The following is a 20,581-nucleotide window of genomic DNA, read 5'->3' on the forward strand; positions in this document are numbered from 1 at the left end:
AGTTAATTTTAGTTGAAATAAAAAATGATGTTGGTTTCACAAGGGGGTTAAATTCTTAAGAATTCTCCACAATCCCCTCACTTTCTGCTTTAACTGAGGCAAATATCTGGTTTCTTGGTCAAGCAGTTCCAGGGAAGTGCATTGACATTTTAAAATGTAAGGACAGGGCTGTGAGTGTCATTGTTATTCAACTTTAATTTTGCTTGCCTAAGTTTCCTATACCTTGAAAAGTCTGCTCACTCCAAAGGTGGGCATTTCAGGGAGTTGAGAGCTTTTGTACCTATTCCTGGATTCTATCTGTTGGCACTGCCCTCAGACTTGCCAATGAGGAATCCAAACACGTTGAACCTTTCATTTCTATTACCACCTACTCATGTCATTCATTCCGAAGCCATCTGCCCTCTCCCGACTCATTCAGCTCCAATTTCATCCCCCAACCCCTGAGGCCTTTTAATCCCTTACCCCCACACCTGGGCACCAAGCATCATCTCCATTGAAAGCATTCTATCAGGATGAATTACGACTTACTATGGCAACTACTCTGCCCAGGACCATAAAAAAACTCCAGAGTACTGTGACCACAGCTCAGTCCATCAAGCAGCTCAACCTGACTCCATCTGCGCTTCTTGCTGCCATATAACGGTAACCAGCACAATCAAAGATCCCTCGCACCATGGTTATAAACTCTTCCAACCTCTTCTGTCAAGCAGAACATACAGAAGCTTAAACACATGTACAAACAGATTCAAGAACAGCTTCATCCCTGCTGTTATTTAACTTCTGAATGAACCTCTTAAATTTCAAATCGCATGTTGATCTTGCTTTTTGTGCACCTTTGCAGCTGTAAATTTGCATTCATTGCTCTGCTCCATCACCCTATGAACTTTGTGTGGTGTGATCTCCCTGTACTGCACACAAAATTTTTCACTGTACTTAGGTACATGTGACAGTAATAAATCAAATTTTCAGTTTGCCAGTTTAAACGACCCCTACGCTGCCAGTGCCCTCTAAACCTTCCCCCAGCCCTTGGATTTAACTCCACCCTACCCCTCAATTTCCTCCCTCACCACCAAAAAATCCTCCCAGCCCAAAGGACATTAGAATTAACAGACCAACCAATCAACACCCCGTCCTCCACTTCCAGATGGCCCGCCTTTCCCAGCATGTACATAAGGATGATTTTGCCTGAATGTGAATCACTCACTGGCACGATAGTGATTGGTGATGCCAAGTGCATTTTGGAATTTAGCACCATTTACTGTGGAGTGACATGAGACGAGTCTTTAATGTGATGCACTAGTTTGATATGATAGAACAAAACCAGGGGTCTGAAATTTTGGACAGTCACTAACAAATCTACTAGGAATTTCAGGAGAAACTGCTTTACCCAAAGAGTGGGTAGAAGATGGAACTGACTACTGCAAGGAACAGTTGAATGAGTACATTTAAGGAGAAGGGGAAGTTTAGATAAAAACATGAGGGAAAAAAGAACAGAGGTATACATTGAGAAGGTTGGTCACGATAGATTGGAAGGGGGATTGTACAGATGAGAAACACTGGCATGAATGACTGAGGTCAGATGACCCATGATAACCGAATGGTAATAAATGAATATAATGTGATAGCTATTACAGAGACATATGGGCAACTCAATATTCAAGGGTATTCAATGTTTCCAGAAGAGAAGGCAAAATAAGGTCGGGTAGCTTTGTTAAAAAAAAATTATGTGCAGTGGTGAGTACTAATAAAGATTCAATAGGTCATGATGTGAAATCAAATTGGATAGAAATAAGGAATGGTGAGGGAAAGAAGTGATTGGTGTGTTGTCTATAGGCCCCCAAAGAGTTGCTGTTTGCAAATTATAAATCTGCAAATAATGAGGGCATGTACAAAGGGAACTACAAATGCCATAGATGATTTTAATCTGCATATTGACTGGACAAATCAGATGGGCAAAGGTGATGTGAAAGATCATTTTTTAGAGTGCATCAGAGATTGCTCTAAGAAACAATGTGTAAACTAACTGGTATCAGGCTATTTTAGATCTAGTAATGTGTAATAAGGTGGGATCAAGATGAGATCTCGGAGCATATTAGGGGCTTTCTCGCCGTGGATGCTGCCTGACCCACTGTGATCTGTGGCATTTTCTGTTTTGAGTCAAGTACAGATCTTGTCGTTAAGGATTCTCTAGGTGGTAGCGAACACAACATGGTGGAATTTCAAATTCAGTTTGAGGGAGAGCAACTTAGGTCTCAAACAAGTGCTCTCTACTTAAATAAAGGCGCTTGCAAAGGTACGAAGAAAGTGTTGTCTAAAGTGAGCAAGACAAAAAGCGTAAGGGGAAAATCAGCGTCAGACAGTTAAACACAGATTTTATAAAACTTAGCAAAAATTAATTCTGGTCACAGTGAAGGACTGTACGAGAAGGAGGAATGACAAACACAGTCAAAGAGAAACAAAAGATAAAGCATACTAAGTGCTGAAGACTAGTGATAGGATGTGAGTTTGCTCGCTGAGCTGGAAGGTTAGTTTTCAGACGTTTCGTCACCATTCTAGGTAACATCATCAGTGAGCCTCCGACAAAGCGCTGGTGTTATGTCCCGCTTTCTATTTATCTGGTTAGGTTTCCTTGGGTTGGTGACATCGTTTCCTGCTCTTTTTCTCAGGGGATGGTAGATTGATTTGGAGCCAATGTGTTTGTTGATGGAGTTCTAGTTGGAATGCCATGCCTCTAGGAATTTTTGTGCGTGTCTCTGTTTGGCTTGTCCTAGGATGGATAGGGCCAAGGATTGGGAAAATTTTTAAGAGCCAGGAGTGGATGACTAAAAAGTTAATGAAGGAGAGAAAATTGATTATGAAAAGAAATTCACAAGCAATATAAAATCAAACAGCAAGAGCTTCTTCATGAATATAGAAAGAGAGTAGCTAAAGAGCCATGGCAACATTGGTTGCAACAAGGGAACTGCTAACAAGGACCTGGCAGATAATTTAAACCAATGCTTAAGTTGGTCTTCATGGTGGAGAACACTAAATACAGCCTCACTGCGATGCTTCTATCTCAGAAATAAACAGTTACAGGAACTAGTAGTTTAAATTACTGTAGACAGTTTTGGTGACTGCGTTGCGGGAAGGATATCATTTTGTGAAAATGTTGCAAGGATCAGTGAATTTGAGCTTTGCTGAAAGATTGGATAGGCTGGGATTCTTTTCCAACATAGAACATTGAACAGTACAGCACAAAACAGGCCCTTTTACTCATCTTGTGCTGTGCTGACCATGATGCCATTCTAAACTAAATGGGGTCATCTGCCTTCACATGGCCCATTTATTCCCTGCCTGTTCATGTGTCTATCTAAATGCCTCTTAAATGTTGCCATCATATGTGCTTCTACCACCTCCCTGGTGCAGTCCAAACAATGGCCTGGTAAACATCTTCACCCTCTCCAAAGCATCCACTTCCTTCCTACAGTGTGACGACCAGTACTACACACAGTACTCCAAATGTGGCCCAACTAAAGTTTTATACAATGCAACATGACTTGTCAAGTTATATGCTGATTATCCCGACTGATGAAGGCAAACATGCCGCATGCCTGCTCTACGTCCTTATCCACTTGTGTTGCCACTTCCAGGGAGCTATGGACTTGGACTCCAAAATCCCTCTATGTATCAACGATCCTAAGGGTCGTGCCATTTACTGTATACTTCCCTCTTGCATTTGACCTCACCTCCCAAAATGCATCACCTCGAACTTGTCTGGATTAAACTGCATCTGCTACTGCTCCACCCAACTTTGTAACTGATCTATAACCTGCTGTTTGCAATGACAACCTTCCTCAGTATCCACAACTCCACCAATTTGCATGTTGTCTGCAAACTTAAAATATCAGACCGACTATGTTTTCATGAAATCATTAATACATTAAAAGCAACAGAAGTCCCAGCAGTGATAATTGCAGAACACCACAGGTCACAGACCTCCAGTCAGAAAACACACCGCCACAATTACCCTCTGTCTGCTATGACTATGCCAATTTTGCATCCCACTCACCATGGATCCAATGTGAGTTAATCTTCTAGATCAGCCTACCATGAGGGACCTTGTCAAATGCTGTAGTAAAGTTCACATTGAGGTAATTTCAGTTTCCTAAACCTTACATGTGTTTCCTTTAACTTTTTACTAAACTTTCAATATCTCTTGTCATCCACGGTTCCCAAAACTTGTCACCCTTACCTTTCATCCTCAGAGGAACTTGCTGGTCCTGAACTCTGATCAACAATTAAAAGACTACCACGTATAAGGTGTAGATTTACCCTCAATCAAACACATCCCATTTCATTTCTCCAATTCCTTTGCCTCTGCCACATCTGCTCCCAGGATGAGGCACTCCACTCCCGTACATCTCAGATGTCCTCGTTTTTCAAGGACCGCAACTTCCCCCCGTCTGTGGTCAAGAACGCCCTCAAACGTGTCTCTCGCATTTCCCACAACTCATCCCTCACACCCCATCCCAGCAATAGCAACCAAAACATGATCCCCCTCGTCCTCACATACCACCCCACCAACCTTCGGATCCAATGCATCATGTTCCGACACTTCCGCCATCTGCAATCCGACCCCAACACCAAAGACATTTTTCCGTCCCCACCATTATCTGCTTTCCGGAAGGACCACTCTGTCTGTGACTCCCTTGTCCGCTCCACATTCCCCTCCAACTTCACCACGCCCGGCTCTTTTCCCCGCAACCGCAGGAAGTGCTACACCTTCCCGCCTCACCCCCGTCCCAGACCCCAAGAAGATTTTCCACATCAAGCAGATGTTCACCTGCACATCTGCTAATGTGGTATACTGCATCCGCTGTACCCATTGTGGCCTCCTCTACAACGGGGAAACCAAACAGAGGCTTGGGGACCGCTTTGCAGAACACCTACACTCGGTTCGCAACAAACAACTGCACCTCTTAGTCGCGAACCATTTCCACTCCCCCTCCCATTCCTCAGATGACATGTCCATCCTGGGCCTCCTGCAGTGCCACAACGATGCCACCCGAAGATTGCAGGAACAGAACTCATATTCCGCTTGGGAACCCTGCAGCCCAATGGTAAGAATGTGGATTTCGCAAGCTTCAAAATCTCCCCTCCACCGACTGCATCCCAAAACCAGTCCAGCTTGTCCCCAACTCCCTAACCGGTTCTTCCTCCCACCTATCCCCTCCTCCCACCTCAAGCCCCACTCCCATTTCCTACCTACTAACCTCATTCCGCTCCCTTGACCTGTCCATCCTCCCTGGACTGACCTATCCCCTCCCTACCTCCCCACCTACACTCACCTTTATAGGCTCCATTCCCCCCCCCCCCCGCCCGCTTGACCTGTCTGTCTCCTCTCCACCTATTTTCTCCTCTATCGATCTTCTACCCCCTCCCCTCCCCCATTTCTGAAGAAGGGTCTAGGCCTGAAACATCAGCTTTTGTGCTCCTCAGATGCTGCTTGCTGTGTTCATCCAGCTCTACACCATGTTATCTCAGATTCTCCAGCATCGGCAGTTCCTACTATCTGAGACAAATATTTCCTTTTCACTTGCGGGAGGTTACTCTGTGCCAACGGACGCTTCTAATGTGATTACATACCTGTGTTGTGGGTTTTGAGTTACAAACGCATTTCTAAATCGAAATCCTTTTATGCCTTTCAGGCTTAGAGAAAACGAAAATAACATTGAGTAAAACGCATTTTTTTTATTAAGAAATTACATTTCGAATAGTCTTTCAATTTGACAGAAACAGGGTAAAAATGAAAACTTGTACAGGAAACTTTCAACAGTTGAGCAGTGATGTTCCGTTTGGGGGATGGGTGGTGTGGGGAGCTTTGTAACAGTTCAACTTTGGAACATGACTGTAGCTGGCTCCCCGCTAATAAGCAACTATTTCTTTAAATAGCTATTCTCTCCAGAGAGCACAAAGCCTCACCTCCTGCCTCCAGTTGTTTTCCCAGCAACAAGTGCTCTCACAATTGGGAATGAAGAAGCAGCACGCTTTAAAGTCTGCGTCCGGTCGTGTTCTCCTTTCTCTGAACAGTTCGAATATCCTGTGAAGAGGCGTTGCCAACATTTTCAGGGGCGGGATCTCCAGGAATGTTAAATTAAAGCCCAAAACTGACAAGAGTGACGAGGTCAGGCATTGCGCTATGTGACTGTAGGCTTTCTGCATTAGAATAATTTACTGGTAACTGTGAGTAATCATTTTTTTTTCACCTCGTCCCCCTGTTGCTGAGAAATGTCTGTGCAGATTGGAGTATGTGAATATCAGCTTCTAGGGTAACATGGTAAAGTTTGCTGCACTTTTTGCTGTGGTGTAACGATTTGCTACAATTACTGACGAGAGCACTGAACAGTTACACGTTGAAACTTGTTACCGTTTGAAAACCCCAGTGTCTGGTGTACACAGCGTGTGAACAAAAAAAACCTCACTTCTTCATCCACTCAGAAGAAAATTAGGCTGCGGATTTTAGAATAAACATTTCCGTAACGCCTGTCCGGCGCTCTAGATATTCCGTCGCTGTTTAACACAAGTTAGCAAATTGGATCAGTTGTGTATCTTGCGTAACATTTTGCAGGAAGATAACGTGATTCGAATGTATCAGGGCTGTTAGCAATGGTCTACAGCCCGCGGGAGGCCATTGCTACATAGTACAAATGTTGTCGAGCCACATCCCCATCGTGTTTCCCCCACCCACTTTCCTTTCAGTCAGTACAAAACTGGAGACAAAGCTAGTGGATTTGTTTCTAGGAGGAAGGACTGGTAAAGAGGCGATGGGAGGATCTTTTGCAAAACATTTCTCCGCTCTAGTCAGAAGACCAGCCTCGGGTTGGGGGGCGGGGGGAGAGAGAGAGAATGTGCTGGAGTGGGCAGAAATCTAACATAGGCTTCAAGGTCAGAAACCTTTCCCTGTTGTTGACAAAACAGGGACATTACCATTTGCTGTAGCAGTGTTGGCAACACTGTGGAATAGGTTAATAATTCATAGGAACAGGAGTGGGCCTTTCAGCCCGTCAAGCCGACCCCGCCATTCAGTATGATCATAGCTGAGCAAACACGTCAGAACCTTTTACCCACCCTATCTGTAAGTCTGTGCTGGGAATCAGAAACTTATCAATCTCTACCATAAACACAGTGAAGGACTGAGCTTCCACAACTCTCTCTGGTAGAGAACTCCAAAGGTTCACAATCCTCAGAGTGAAGTCCATTTCTTCTGGTGGACTGAAACAGCAGCCCCTTTATATGTTGGAGGTGTTTTCACTAAGCATGTTATTACATCTCTGAAACAGGTAGGAGTTGAACCTGGGCCTCATGCTCACGGAGGGCTACTACCACTGCTATGATATAATTCTCCTCTTTATGCCTCTTATTTAGAGGTGCCTGGAAGTTTCTTGTTTAATAAGCCCAGGAAAGAAATTTAGCCAAGTCCATTATGTGGTTGAATAATGATGTGCACTTGGGATTGAGCTGGTTTTTCAATATTATACACACACCTCTGGATCAGATGGGACTTTAACTCAAGCCTCCTGGCCAGAGGCAGAGGCAGAGACACTATCTCTGTAAAATTTTGGCCAGTCCCTTATGTCAAATAGGGAAACAGTTGTGTGTTGGCTATTAAGGGGATTATTGTCTGTCAACAGCTAATCTCACCCCATCAGCAGGCAGTTTTCTATCTTAACTACCCACTGCAAGCTAACTGGATGCCACAATTGTTTTTTGGCATTTAAGTCAGAGCAGGAACCCAGTGACCTCATAGGACCCTCTTATAGCTCAGTGTTAGTGCCCCTGCCCCTGGACTGAGAGGCCCATGTTCAAGCCTCACTTGCTCTGGAGGTGTGCAGTAACATCTCTGAACATATTGATTAGAAAAATGGGCTTAAAAAGAAAATACCCAGTGACTTCAGCTCACGCCTGGCTACAAAGAGTCTGCATTTATTTACAGCAACAGCATCTGCAGGCAGACTACCGTACACACCATCTGGCATATGCCATTCTCCAAGAACCCTGCTAGTATATCTCTGATCCAATTACAGTATATTTTTGCACTTCCATAAGACATAGGAGCAGAAACGAGGCCATTCGGCCCATCGAGTCTGCTGTGCCATTCAATCATGGCTGATAAGTTCCTCAACCCCATTCTCCCACTTTCTCCTCTTAACCCTTGATAATCAAGAACCTATTGATCTCAGTCTTAAATATATTCAATGACCTGGCCTCCACAGCCTTCCATGGCACTGAATTCCATAGATTCACCACTCTCTGGCTGAAGAAGTTTCTCATTATCTGCATTCAAAAACATCTTCCCTTTACTCTAAGGCTGTGCCCTTGGGTGTTAGACTCTCTGACCAATGGAAACATCTTCCCATGATAGCAGGCCATTTAGCCTATTTGAGTCCACACACCTGCTGAAGAGCACCTCACCCAGACCCACAATCCCTACCCTATCCCTTAACCAGCATTTAATCCACCTTGCCTGCACATCCCTGGACAGCACAGGGCAATTTAACATGGCCCAGCCACGCAAACTGCTCATCTTTGGATTGTGGGAGGAAACAGTAGCACCAGAAGGAAAACCACACAGATACGGGGAGAACATGCAAACTCCATATAGACAGGTGCCTGAGGATGGAGTCAAACCTGGGTCCCTGGCTCTGTGAGGCAGCAGTGCTAACCACTGAGCCACTGTGCTGCCCTAGTAATGGAAATAGTTTCTAAGGTTATGTTAGTAAGATCAGTGTTTTAGTTCTTTTAATCACCATATTCTGGACCACTTACAACACACTTCTAATACAAATGGGACTTGACTGTGTGCCTGTGGCTCAGAAGTAGGGTCTCAACCGACATATGAAGAACCATTTAAATGACTTCAGAAATTCTGTAGATTCATGTAAATTTTCTGTTTTGGAAGTGGCTGCATGCTGATATGCAGAAATAAATCTGCTTTAGTAAGGAGGGTAGCTCAGTAAGTGGACGTCAGTCTTGATACACAAGACTAAAAAAATGGTCACAGCACAGACAAGTGTCATTCTGTCTATTGTGTTCTTTGCGGTTCTCTGAAAGAGCAAATCTACTGTTTCCAGTGGACTGCCATTTCCCTAGTCCTGCGAATGTTTTCTCTTCAGCTCCTTATCCAGTTCTTTTTTAAAAGCCACACTTGTAACTTTGAGGTCTTTGTAGGAAGCTTTTCTTCATGTTGTAAGATCTAATATAGAAACAGAAAATGCTGGAGAAACTCAGCAGCTCTGGCAGCATCCGAAGAGAGAGAAACAGAGCTGACATTTCAAGCCTGATATGACTGTTCGTTTTTAGAGTCCTACTGGCTTCGGAACGTTAACTGTGTTTCTCTCTCCATGCTGCCAGACCTGCTGAGTTTCTCTGGCATTCTGTTTTTAAGATTTCCAGCATCTGCTGTATTTTGATAAGACCTTGTATTTGTTTTAATTAATTGCAACTGTCCCTGGTTTTGTAATTAAATGACTAGGTTTGGAGAGCTAATCAGAAAGGGATTTCCAGCCAGAGTAGTTACAAACCACAGAGGTATAAAAGTAAACGGCTAATACTGACACTTAGCAAAGGACAAACGTCAAAGGAACACATTTCAACTTGATAATAAAATGTGAGGCTGGATGAACACAGCAGGCCAAGCAGCATCTCAGGAGCACTGAGATGCTGCTTGGCCTGCTGTGTTCATCCAGCCTCACATTTTATTATCTTGGAATCTCCAGCATCTGCAGTTCCCATTATCTCTGATACATTTCAACTTGCATTGACAGTGGTTCTTGTCTTTTGATTACAGTTGATCTTCTGTCTTTCCCTCTTCCAGATGAGTCATTATGGCTCAGTGGTTAGCACTGCTGCCTCACCATTGTCAGGGACCTGAGTCTGATTCTGCCCTCGGAGAATTTCTATATTCTCCCTGAGTCTGCACCGGTTTCCTCCAACAGCTCAAAGATGTGCAGGTTAGGAGGATTAGCTGTGCTAAATTGCCCATATAGTGTCCAGGGATGTGCCGCTAGTTGGGAAATGCAGGGTTGGGACGGGTTGGTGTGGATCTGATGGGCTGAATGGCTTGCTTCCACACTGTAGGGATTCTATGACTGTGCACACTTACTGTCTGATAAATCCTATTTAATGTACATGTTTCAGCTTGGCCCTGTGCCATCTGATGGGTCAGTTATTGCCTAATAACCCTTTCGTGATAGTGAAAAGAGCCTGGTTTGGGTCAGAGATAATGGGAACAGCAGATGCTGGAGGTTTGGGTCACTTTTGTCATCAATTGATGACAAAAGAGGGGCATCGTGATTCCTGCTTCCTTGCTACTTACTCATCAACATCATCTATTAAGGAGATTAATATACACTTGTCCTATTTCATAATCATTTGGTTAGACATGTTTCCAGTCATTACTAGTTAAAATTTTCCATGGGGTTATCCACATTCTAAGAATTAATAAGCAAAGGATCTTTTACACAGTCTGAATTCAGTTTTTTTTCATTGATTCTTGATATACAGGGCTGTACCCAGAGGCAGACTTGGAGATAAACATCAAATGTAGCTGGAAGGGTGCTCTTTGGTGTGCGAGTACGGACACGTTGGCTGAATGTCACCTCTTGCTCTGTGACTTGCTGGTATTCCAGTGCAAAGAGTTGACTGTGTCTGAGTGTTATAGACTGCATTCCAAGATGCAGGAATGGATGCTGAGAGCTGTTTGAAAGCTTTGGTAACCGCTGCAGAGACCCAGTGGGGAAGGGATACTGTCTGAGACTTTTCAGCCATTCAGGAATTCCTGATAGTCTGTGGCTTACAAGGATTGCACCATGTCAACATTAGGCATAATGATATGATATTGGGGCACCTTGGAGCAGAACATAGTGCGTGTAGAAAAGATCATATCTCTTGCATTTTCTGCAATATCGAATTTGAACTGTTTGATCCTCGGGTTATCTGATGTGTATGGAATGTATAATGTTCACATTAAGACATTTATGATGTCTAAGAGTTCAATTTCATTCTACCTGATTTTAAGTTGAAACCTCTTGTAATGTCCTTTTGCAAGTTTTTTTGAATAAAGGATATTTTTTGGATGCGATCATTTCATGTGACATGTCATAACTTGTAAACAACTATAACTACCACCAGCTGAGCTTATCTATTGTGCTTTTGTGTTTGTGTTTTATGTGTAGAAAACAATTTTAACCAGTATACTTAAATGACAACTAAATTCTAACAACTCTACAACAAACTAAATTAAAACCTACAACAGCGCCAATTCTTTCTTTGTGAATCCTCTTAAATCGGTTCACTCATGTCTCTTAGGGAAAGAAACTGCCGGTCTGGGCCTACATGTGACTCCAGACCCAAAGCAATGTGCTTGACTCTTAACTACCCTCTGCGCAATTAGGAATGGCCAAGTTTGAGATGTCCTCATCCCGTGAATGGATAAAGGGGGAAAATATCTTGGTGTCCTCTGCTTTCTAACCCTTCTACAAACAAGAACAGTCTGCATTATCATCTTGAACACTGTCAAATCCTTTCTTTTCTCCTTTCTGAAAAGAACAGTCTCAAATTCACCAATCTACCATGTAACTTCAAAGTATCTCATCACTGCAACCATTCTCATAAATCTTCTATCCCATTAACATCCTCTAAGATCTCTGTGCTGTTTCAATTCCGCCATCTCGGATGTATGACCCTCCTTAATGTACTCCTGGTCGTGCCTGTCACTGCCTTTACTCTCAGCTCTCAATCCCTCCCCCTGTTTCCTTCTACCTCACTTTCTATGTTCTTAAGGTTCTTAAAACTGACAACTTTTTTCATTCATTCCTTTCATCCTTGAGCTCCCTTCCTGAACTTCATTTTTTTTTAGTGTAGATACATTCAGAATGTAGGGAATGCCAGAGGTTTTGAGAACCAGTTGTGAACATTTCAGATTTGTCTAGGCATCTGTCACAAGATACAAAATTTTTGTGATGATAGTTGAAATAAAACTGGATTGTCAAAGATTATATTTTTACCCTATTTCCTGCAATCTCTATCTGTTTCCTTAATAAATGTTGATACATTTTAAAACATATCACAAATCCCAGAGGGGGAAAACACAATAGTATTTTAAAATGGAAAGTGTTAGTTGTACTGGAGCACCTTGCTGAGGTCCACAAAACAGTTATGCATCATATAATTCATACAGCAAGCCATATGGCCCATCAAGTCTACGCACAAACCCTCTGAAGTGCCTCCCACCTAGCCCCCTACCCTGTTCCCATAACCTTGCATTTCCCATGGCTAACCCACCTAAGCCTGCACACCTGTCTGGAAACTGTGAGCAATTTAGCATCACCAATCCACTTAACCCGGACACCTTTGGATCGTGGAAGGTGACTGAAGCACCCGGAGGAAACCAGCACCAACATATACAACCTCTAGAGAGGGCGGATTTGAACCTGGGCCCCTGGCAGTGTGCGACAGCTAACCACTGAGCCACCCTCACAATCCTATGTTGTTAACAAGTTATACTGAAGTTTCCTTCTGGTGTAACTAACTTGAGGATTTGATCCCATACTGTTTATGGTGGACGGTGTATTAGAGCAGCAGCCCAGACTGATAATATCAGAGATATTCTAATTTGTCTTAAACTTGTTAAATGGGCTGTTTAAAGACTGTTAACACATTCCTTTGGAGAGCGATGGGTCAGTCATTTATACCCCAAATTAGTCTCTTCAGGATCTGTCTTTCTCAATCCAAAATTAAGAGGAATCCTCTGAGTCTGGAGTGGTCCCAAAAGGGTCTGCCACAGTTATGCTGTTAAACATGCAATATAAAATGCAAACAGTTGCTGTTGCTGCAGTCATTTTCATTTTCTTCATGTGAATATACAAATTTGGAACTGGACTAGATCGCTCAACTCTTTGAAAGATTCTGAGACCATAATCCTGCTGACTCCCAATAACCTTTTAAACCCTTGCTTATTACTCTTCCTTAAAAGACTCTACTTTTGCCAACTTTTGAGAAAGAGATTTCCAAAAGCTCTGTGAGGAAGAAGCATCTCCTGAGCCTGTCTTTAATGGGCAACAGCTAATTTGTAAACAGTGATACCAAGATTCTCCTCCAAGAGGAAGCCTCCTTTCCACCTGCACCTTGTCAAGACTATTCAGGATCTTTTGCATGTTTTAATCATGTTGTCTCTTGTACCTGCTGGGGTTTGGAAGAGTAAGCCCAGGCTGTCAAAACATTCTTCAAAAGGCAACCTGCCCACTCCCTGAAGTATTTCCAAAGCAATTGCATCCTTCTTTATATAAGGAAACTAGTACCACACACAATATCCAGATATCTGTCTAGAGTTACCCAGCTGCTCTGTGATGGCCTAGTGGTATTTATCACTGCACTGTTAATCCAGAGACCCAGGTAATGTTCTGGGGGGATTGGTTTGAATCCTGCTATCACAGATGGTGGAATTAAAAATCTGGAATTAAGAGACTAAGGTTGATTGTCAGGAAAAACCCATCTGGCGCACTAATATCCTTAGGGAAGGAAACTGCCATCCTTACCTCGTCTGGCCAATGTGCGACTGCAGACTCACAGTGATGTGATTGAATGACAGTTAGCAGCCTTCTTGGCAATTGGGGAAGGGTAGTGAATGCTGACCTGGGCAGTAAATGCTGGTCTAGTCAGTGACAATCTTATCCCATGAATGAATAAAAAGAAAAGTCTCACCAATGCCTTGTACAAGTGAGGAACAACCTTCCTGCTTTATTTTTTATTTTCCTTGCAATAAACAAGAACATTTCATTTCCTAATTATTTGCAGCATATGCATATGAACGTCTTATGGTTCATGCACTAGGACACCCAGATCCAACTGCATGTCAGAGCTCTGTAATCCCTCAATGTTTTGATAATTTAAAAAAATTCTTCCTGCTGAAATGGACAGTTTCACATTTTGCCTTTTATGCCAAATTTGTCAACTCTTTACACACTCACTTTTGTCCTCTTTACACCTACCTTTCTACCTAACTTTGTGTCATCAGCAAGTTTAAGCAGCCATACCTCCAGGCCCTACATTTCAGCCATTTAGGTAAATTGTAAAACTTGATGTCCCAGAACTGATCCCTGTCGCACATTATTTGTTATATGTTGTCAACAAGGGAAAGCTATATTAATGCCTACTCTCTGTTTCCTATTATCCAGTCGATCTTCTATTCGTGTCAGTATTACCTTCTACACCATATGCTTTTATTTTCAGCAATAACCTTTTGATGTAGTACCATTATAATGCCTTCTGAAAATCTAAGTACAGTACATCCAAAGATTCTCATTAATTCACAGTGCAGTTTTTGATCAAAAAATTCTAATGAGTTGGCTAAACGATGCTTCCCTTTCATGAAACCATGTTGACCCTGCCTTATTACTTTGAATGTTTCCAGGCGCTCAGGAATACCATCTCTAAAAATGCCTTCTAATATTTTCTCTGTGCAGATGTTCAGCTAACGGAAGAATGACACAGAGAAAGCCATACCTCCAATTATCCTCTTATCACCTCAGTCTCCCTTTGAAATGGATGAAAAATATTCAAGTATGTGGCCAACGTTAGCTCCTTTTTGGAGCGTAAATGATGCATGTCTTTAACGCACATCTGTTTTGATCTTACATGTACTATATTTAAAGCATTGTATTTGTGACTGAAATATTTTCAAGGTCTAATGAAGATAGTACCACATTTTTAAAAAGCTATATACAAACAATCTTGAAAAAGCACAGTGGCAGTTCCTTTCAGTTGTACAATCTTTCGCATCAGAGCAACTGGGCAGACTGAATTACTGCAGACCCTACAATCATGCCTGGAATAACTTTACATACGGTCGGTACCAACACGATACAATGTCACTGGGCAATATAATTTGCCAAAAATTGAATCACAGCAAAATAACTTTGCAACAAAAAGTGTTATTAACATGAACATCGTCTTCAGTATTTCAGGTGTAGTGCACCAGCTATAATTTTAGAAACCACAAATGCGAAATAAACAGGATGTGACCTGGACATATGTTAACAGAAAATAATTTGAATGTCCTACAAAGGAATTGTCATTACCCAAGGTTTATAATAAATGGAGATGTTATATGTACTAGTGCATTTTCTGGTACTGGTGCACGTTAATGGATTATAAAACCCAATGCTGTTGTGCAAGGATTAGATGTGAAGGGATAGGTAAGAATAGAATAATAGCATTGATGCCACTCCTAGGGAAGGGACAAGATCTCATGTCAGATAGTTATCCAGTTATGTTGTTTTGCATGTGTTACATTGGATTAATAGACATAGTAATGGTTGTAAACACAGCAAGACAAGCACTACAGGGAAGGGGATTTGCTTCAAGTTTTTAGTAGTGCCTTTAAACCATAGTTGAAGTGATCCTAGTTAAAACTGTTGGCATTGTTTACCACAATTGATACGAGTTTTAGGCCATTTGACAGGATGATGTTTATTTGATATTAACAAAATTTGTAGAAATTTAAAATGCTGATTTCAGGCATTGTGTCAGTGTTTATGATGTTCATGAATAGAAACAACCTGCAATTAAATGATGTTACGTCGGTTGGAAAACTCTTGCCAAATTAAAGAGCGTCTTAATAATCAGTAAAGCAATCCTAAGTATCTTCATAGCCAAAGTAGATGCATACTGTTTAACTAAAAAGTAGACTTAGTAACATTACTACATTCTTCCATAAATCTCAACAGTGTGCAGAACAAATGGCTTCAACAATAATTTAGTTTTACAATTATAATCACACTACAGCAACCGAAACAAGTTAGCCATCAAATGTTGCAGTTACTTAAAAATGCACAAATTATTCCACTAAACAGCTATGTACATTGCTGGCTCCTATGGCATTGGATTGTTTTTAGAATACTATAATCTTCTTAAACAGTTGAAATCTGAAGTCTAATTATTGCTACAAGAGAATGAACAGCCGTGTTATCACACTATAAACATTTCTGAACATTTGCAGCTTTAAACTGAGTTCATTATCCAAAGTTACGATATGCACAAAGAAGTTTGTTGTAGAAGACAGTTAACATCTTTGAGTTTGAAGAAAATTCGGTACAAAATACATGCATTGACTGACTTAAGTAAAAATTGTTCCAAACAGAAAATTAGAGGCATTTGTATTTTTAGTTCAATCAATTCTTAACTCTCTCCACAGCAGGAAGCAAGGTTAAATCTTCAAGAATTCTCCAGCGCAATAATTGTTGCTTTCAAAATAGCTTGGAATATGCTTCTTATTGTTGATGGTTGGAGATCATGAAGGAAGCCCAGTTTTTGACAGTAGTGGTTATCTATAGTTCTGTAGACAACTGCATGTTAAATGTATCATGTTCACAAAATGGTTCCTGTTCCTGAACCTTGCTCAGAGTTCCTGAGGCACAGTAGTAGTGCTCTTCCCTCCAGGCCAGGACCGCCTGCTCCAGTGATGTGTAAAAGCACTGCTGCTTGAGGTTGATAGGGAAAAGCAAAATCAAGATTGTTGGTGTTCTACAACCTTTTGAGGGAAATTTCTAATATTTATGGGGCAGCACGGTGGCTCAGTGGTTAGCACTGTTGCCTCACAGCGCCAGGAACTTGGGTTCGATCCCAGCCCTGGGCGACTGTCTGTCTGTGTGGAGTTTACACATTCTCCCCATGTCTCTGTGGGTTTCCTCTGGGCGCTCGGTTTCCTCTCATAGTCCTAAGATGTGCAAGTTAGGTGAATTGGCCGTGCAAAATTGCCCATAGTGTTCAGGGATGTGAGGGCTAGCTGGAATAGCCATGGGAAATGCAGGGTTACTATGATAGAGGGATGGATCTGGTTGGGAAGCTCTTCAGAGGATCAGTGTGGATTTAGTGGGCCAAATGGCCTGTTTCTACACTGTAGGGATTCTATGGTTCTAACACCCTTACTTTCTGCCTCCCTTTTTGAATAAAAGAGTTACATCTGCAATTTTTCAGCCTAATGGAATGGTGATGTAAAAGTATACTGTTACTGTTTAAGGAAACTTAAGATTCTAAAATAGAGGTTTTTTTTAGTTTTTGTTTGGTGGGGGTGACTTTCTTAAAACAGATCAGGAAGTTAGTTTCGAACAGTGAGTCAAAATGTCATTTTCAGTAAAGCACATGGTTTGCACTAAATGGTAAGCTTACTGGGAAGTTCGTTGCTAAAGTGTTTACTAAGTTGAGTTTTATGACCTATGGAAAACGGAGCCTGAAGCAGGGTTCACTTCAGAAGAGATCAGTAGAGGCAGATGTGGTGTGTAACTATCATAAAGTAATCAGTCAGAAAACTCAGTGAATTAGCCTGTGTCTTTCAGTCTCAGAGAGATGGAGAGAATCACACTTTGTGTTTGTACAGAAGGTTGCTGAGGGAAAAACCTGTGACCCTGCCAGTTGTTCAAGAAATTGTGAAATGAAATCAGCCATGATACTTCATTGGGGTTGAGTACCTATAAAGGATTTTGCTGGGAGAAAGTGTTGAAATTTTTCTCATGGTGATGGTAAACTATGTTAAAATATGAAAACATTTGATTTTTTTTTCCTTTCATGTCGTAACATCTGTTCTTCAGTTAAAGGTACATTGGTGGCTTCTTTTAAGCAAATTACAGGAATAGAACTTCTGGCGAACATGCCAGGTTTCACTTTGGGACCTGACTTGTCCAGCGTACCATCAGCAGAGATCATAACAAATTGGGGCTATTATGGGGATAGAAATCTATTGAATTTAAGAAGGAGCATTGATTCTTTAAAGAAACAAATATTTGAAAATACTGGACGTACACTTCACGATAACCCTCCTGTATTTATTACATGGACTGCAGTAGAAATAAAATGGCTTTGGGTAGTGTGAAGACACTTCTAAGAGGAGCCAATGCAGCAGTGAATTATTGAAATCTTGGCTAAGGCTATACTGAGAGATATATTGCAGGTGGAAATTAAAGCAATGTCTCAGACAAAGATGAAATATTTAAAAGTCAGTTATAAAGAGGGAGACCTGAAATTGATGTGTTACAGGCAGAATTAGTTAGGATTCAGCTAGAAATGAGAAAGAACTTGACATAGTGGAAAAAGTGAGAGAAAGCAAAATGAGGGAACTTGTATGGAGAGAAAAATATAGGAAAAGGGGCTGAAAGTTGGGATGACAAAAAGAAATAGAAAAGGAAGAGAAAGAGAGGAAAACCGAACTGGAAATAGACAGTTTGAATTTGAGACTAAGGGGAAGGAAAACATGGAAAATGGGAAAGACTTGATCCTCAAAGAGAGCAGGAACTCCAAAAACATGACCTAGTGAGACAAAAGCTTAGAGAAAATGAAGAAAGGAGGAAGTAGCTTAGAGGATGATTCTGATTCTATTGAAGGATTTCAGTTGAATAGAAATCTGCATTTAGTGCCTATATTTACAAGGATTTAGTGGCATGAAATTTCCCCTCGTTTAAAAAGGTGTAGCCCAAAAGAAGTTTAGGTCTGGTACTCTTCTGGTCACAGTTTTTAAGAAGATTTATAGCTTGGGTTGTGGATGAGGTCTGCAATTGAACCCACTGGCTCGGCGAGCAAGGCTACAACCTCATCCGCAAGCCGAGCTACAAATCTTCTCAAAAACTTTAGGCACCTGTGGGTGCAACACCATCAAACTGGCCTGTGGATGGCATTTGTCTCCCATCTATCTGAGCACGATCCACGAACAACTATACTTCCTGTGCAAGTGCCTCAGAAAATGCGTACTACCATAAAGCTTAAAATATAAACCTCAACAGACCACAGCAAGAAGACACAACACGGCCAGACACCCTACAGTACATCAGGGATATATCAGAGATGGCCACTAGACTACTCAGACCCCTAGGTATCGTGCTAGCCTACAAAACAACAAGTACCCTGTGACAGATACTGACGAATGTCAAGAGCCCCATATCCATAACCAATAAAACTAATGTAATATACAAAATACCTTGCAAGTGCTGTGAGAAACATTGCGTAGACAAAACTGGAAGAAAACTGACAGTAAGGATACATGAACATGACCAGTACACACGGACAACAAGGGACGCAAATTCAACTGGGACAACACATCCATAATAACACAAGCCAGACAGAGACATGCCAGGGAATTGCTGGAGGCCTGGCATTCCCACTGGAACTCCATCAACAAACACATTGAACTGGACCCAAGATACAAACCACTGAAAAACAGAACCGGAAGTGATACCAACCACCCCAGCAAACCGAGGCATATAAATAACAAGCGGGACAGAACACTACCGCTTCAGCGGAGACGCACTGACAATGTTACCTCGCAGGGTGACAAAATCAAACACACCAGCTTGGTGAGCAAGTCTACAATCTCACTTTGCTGTTCTTCTTCTATGTAAGAACTGCTCCGCATTGTAGCGTATCTATATATAAAGCACCTTAATGCATTTATAAACAATTTGATTGTGTTCATCGATGTATTTTTTTAAAGATTATGTATTTTCAAGTGTGAAGCAATAGACTGGACAATTTGTTGATACCAACAAAGTTATTACTTAAGAATCACGTTTTGGAATTTCCCAGGCCAACAAAAATCTATTTTATTACACATTAAGCGAAGGCACTCTGTCAAGAATGGTGGATGAAGTTGGCAGACTGCAATGCCCTCGAGTAGTCTGCTGCTTCACACTTTGAAAATATTTGCTGAGTTTAACTCCTTGGCAAACCGTGCACTTTTTTATGAAATAAAGAGCTGCAAATGCTGAAAATGTCAAAACTCAGAGTTCTGAGGAAGGGTCATTGAACTCGAAACACTCTACACAGATGCTGTCGTACTTGCTGAGTTTCTCCAGTAATTTCTGTTTTTGTTTCAAACTGTATTTTCTTCCTGTTGCTGTCCAACTGAAGCCTGGGGTCCATAATGACCATCAGCACAGAGAGATAGATTGTGGAGAATTTTATCACTCCTGGAATCCTGCTACCAGTTCTAGTCATATTGCATGGCTACCTTACTGCAAATCAACCATCCTGGTGAATGTTGTTGAACGGTGCAGAGTTTGGATAAAATAGTCACATTTGTACATATTCCAAGACAATTAGATAGATCAGGGATTGGTGTGACTCTGCTAAGTTATTCATTTATGTTCACCATCTCAATTCCTTGTTTTGTCACTAACTTAGAACTCAGCATGCATAAATATTCACAGAGTAGACTCTGAAAATACATATGGAGGCTGTGAGACTGGACTTTTCAAAGAACCAATTCCAATTCCAATATATTCTCGCAGATTATGAAAACATGTTCAAAATAATTACCTTTGAAGCTGATATGCTGTAAGTTGAGTTTGAAGTGGGGAACAAGATAATGCATTTTAAAAGATGTTGACTGAATGTAGAGGCATAGAGCTGTACAGCATGGAATCAGCCCATTCGCTCCAACCCGTCCATGTTGACCAGATATCCCAAGGCAGCTAATCCCATTTGCCAGCATTTGGCCCATATCCCATTCATAAGGCCATCCAAATGCCTTTCGAATGTTGTAATTCGACCAGCC

The 20,581-nt window shown here is 41.7% G+C and overlaps 1 protein-coding gene across 2 annotated transcripts in view; it reads left to right on the forward strand.

Moving 5' to 3' along the window:
• Positions 1-5,948: 5,948 nt before the first annotated feature.
• LOC125463779 (alpha-N-acetylgalactosaminide alpha-2,6-sialyltransferase 2-like) overlaps positions 5,949-20,581 on the forward strand; it is a 94,235-nt gene continuing 79,602 nt past the window's right edge. Inside the window, exons 1-2 of one of the 2 annotated variants that reach the window (XM_048555458.2) lie at positions 5,949-6,225; positions 14,505-14,601. In XM_048555458.2, coding sequence (XP_048411415.1) covers positions 14,524-14,601 — 78 coding nt within the window. In that variant the 5' untranslated portion in view covers positions 5,949-6,225; positions 14,505-14,523. The remainder of the gene's footprint in view (positions 6,226-14,504; positions 14,602-20,581) is intronic. The other variant, XM_048555459.2, reaches the window with a different exon arrangement.

Source organism: Stegostoma tigrinum, chromosome 22 (assembly GCF_030684315.1).
Source record: "Stegostoma tigrinum isolate sSteTig4 chromosome 22, sSteTig4.hap1, whole genome shotgun sequence".
NCBI lineage: Eukaryota > Metazoa > Chordata > Chondrichthyes > Orectolobiformes > Stegostomatidae > Stegostoma > Stegostoma tigrinum.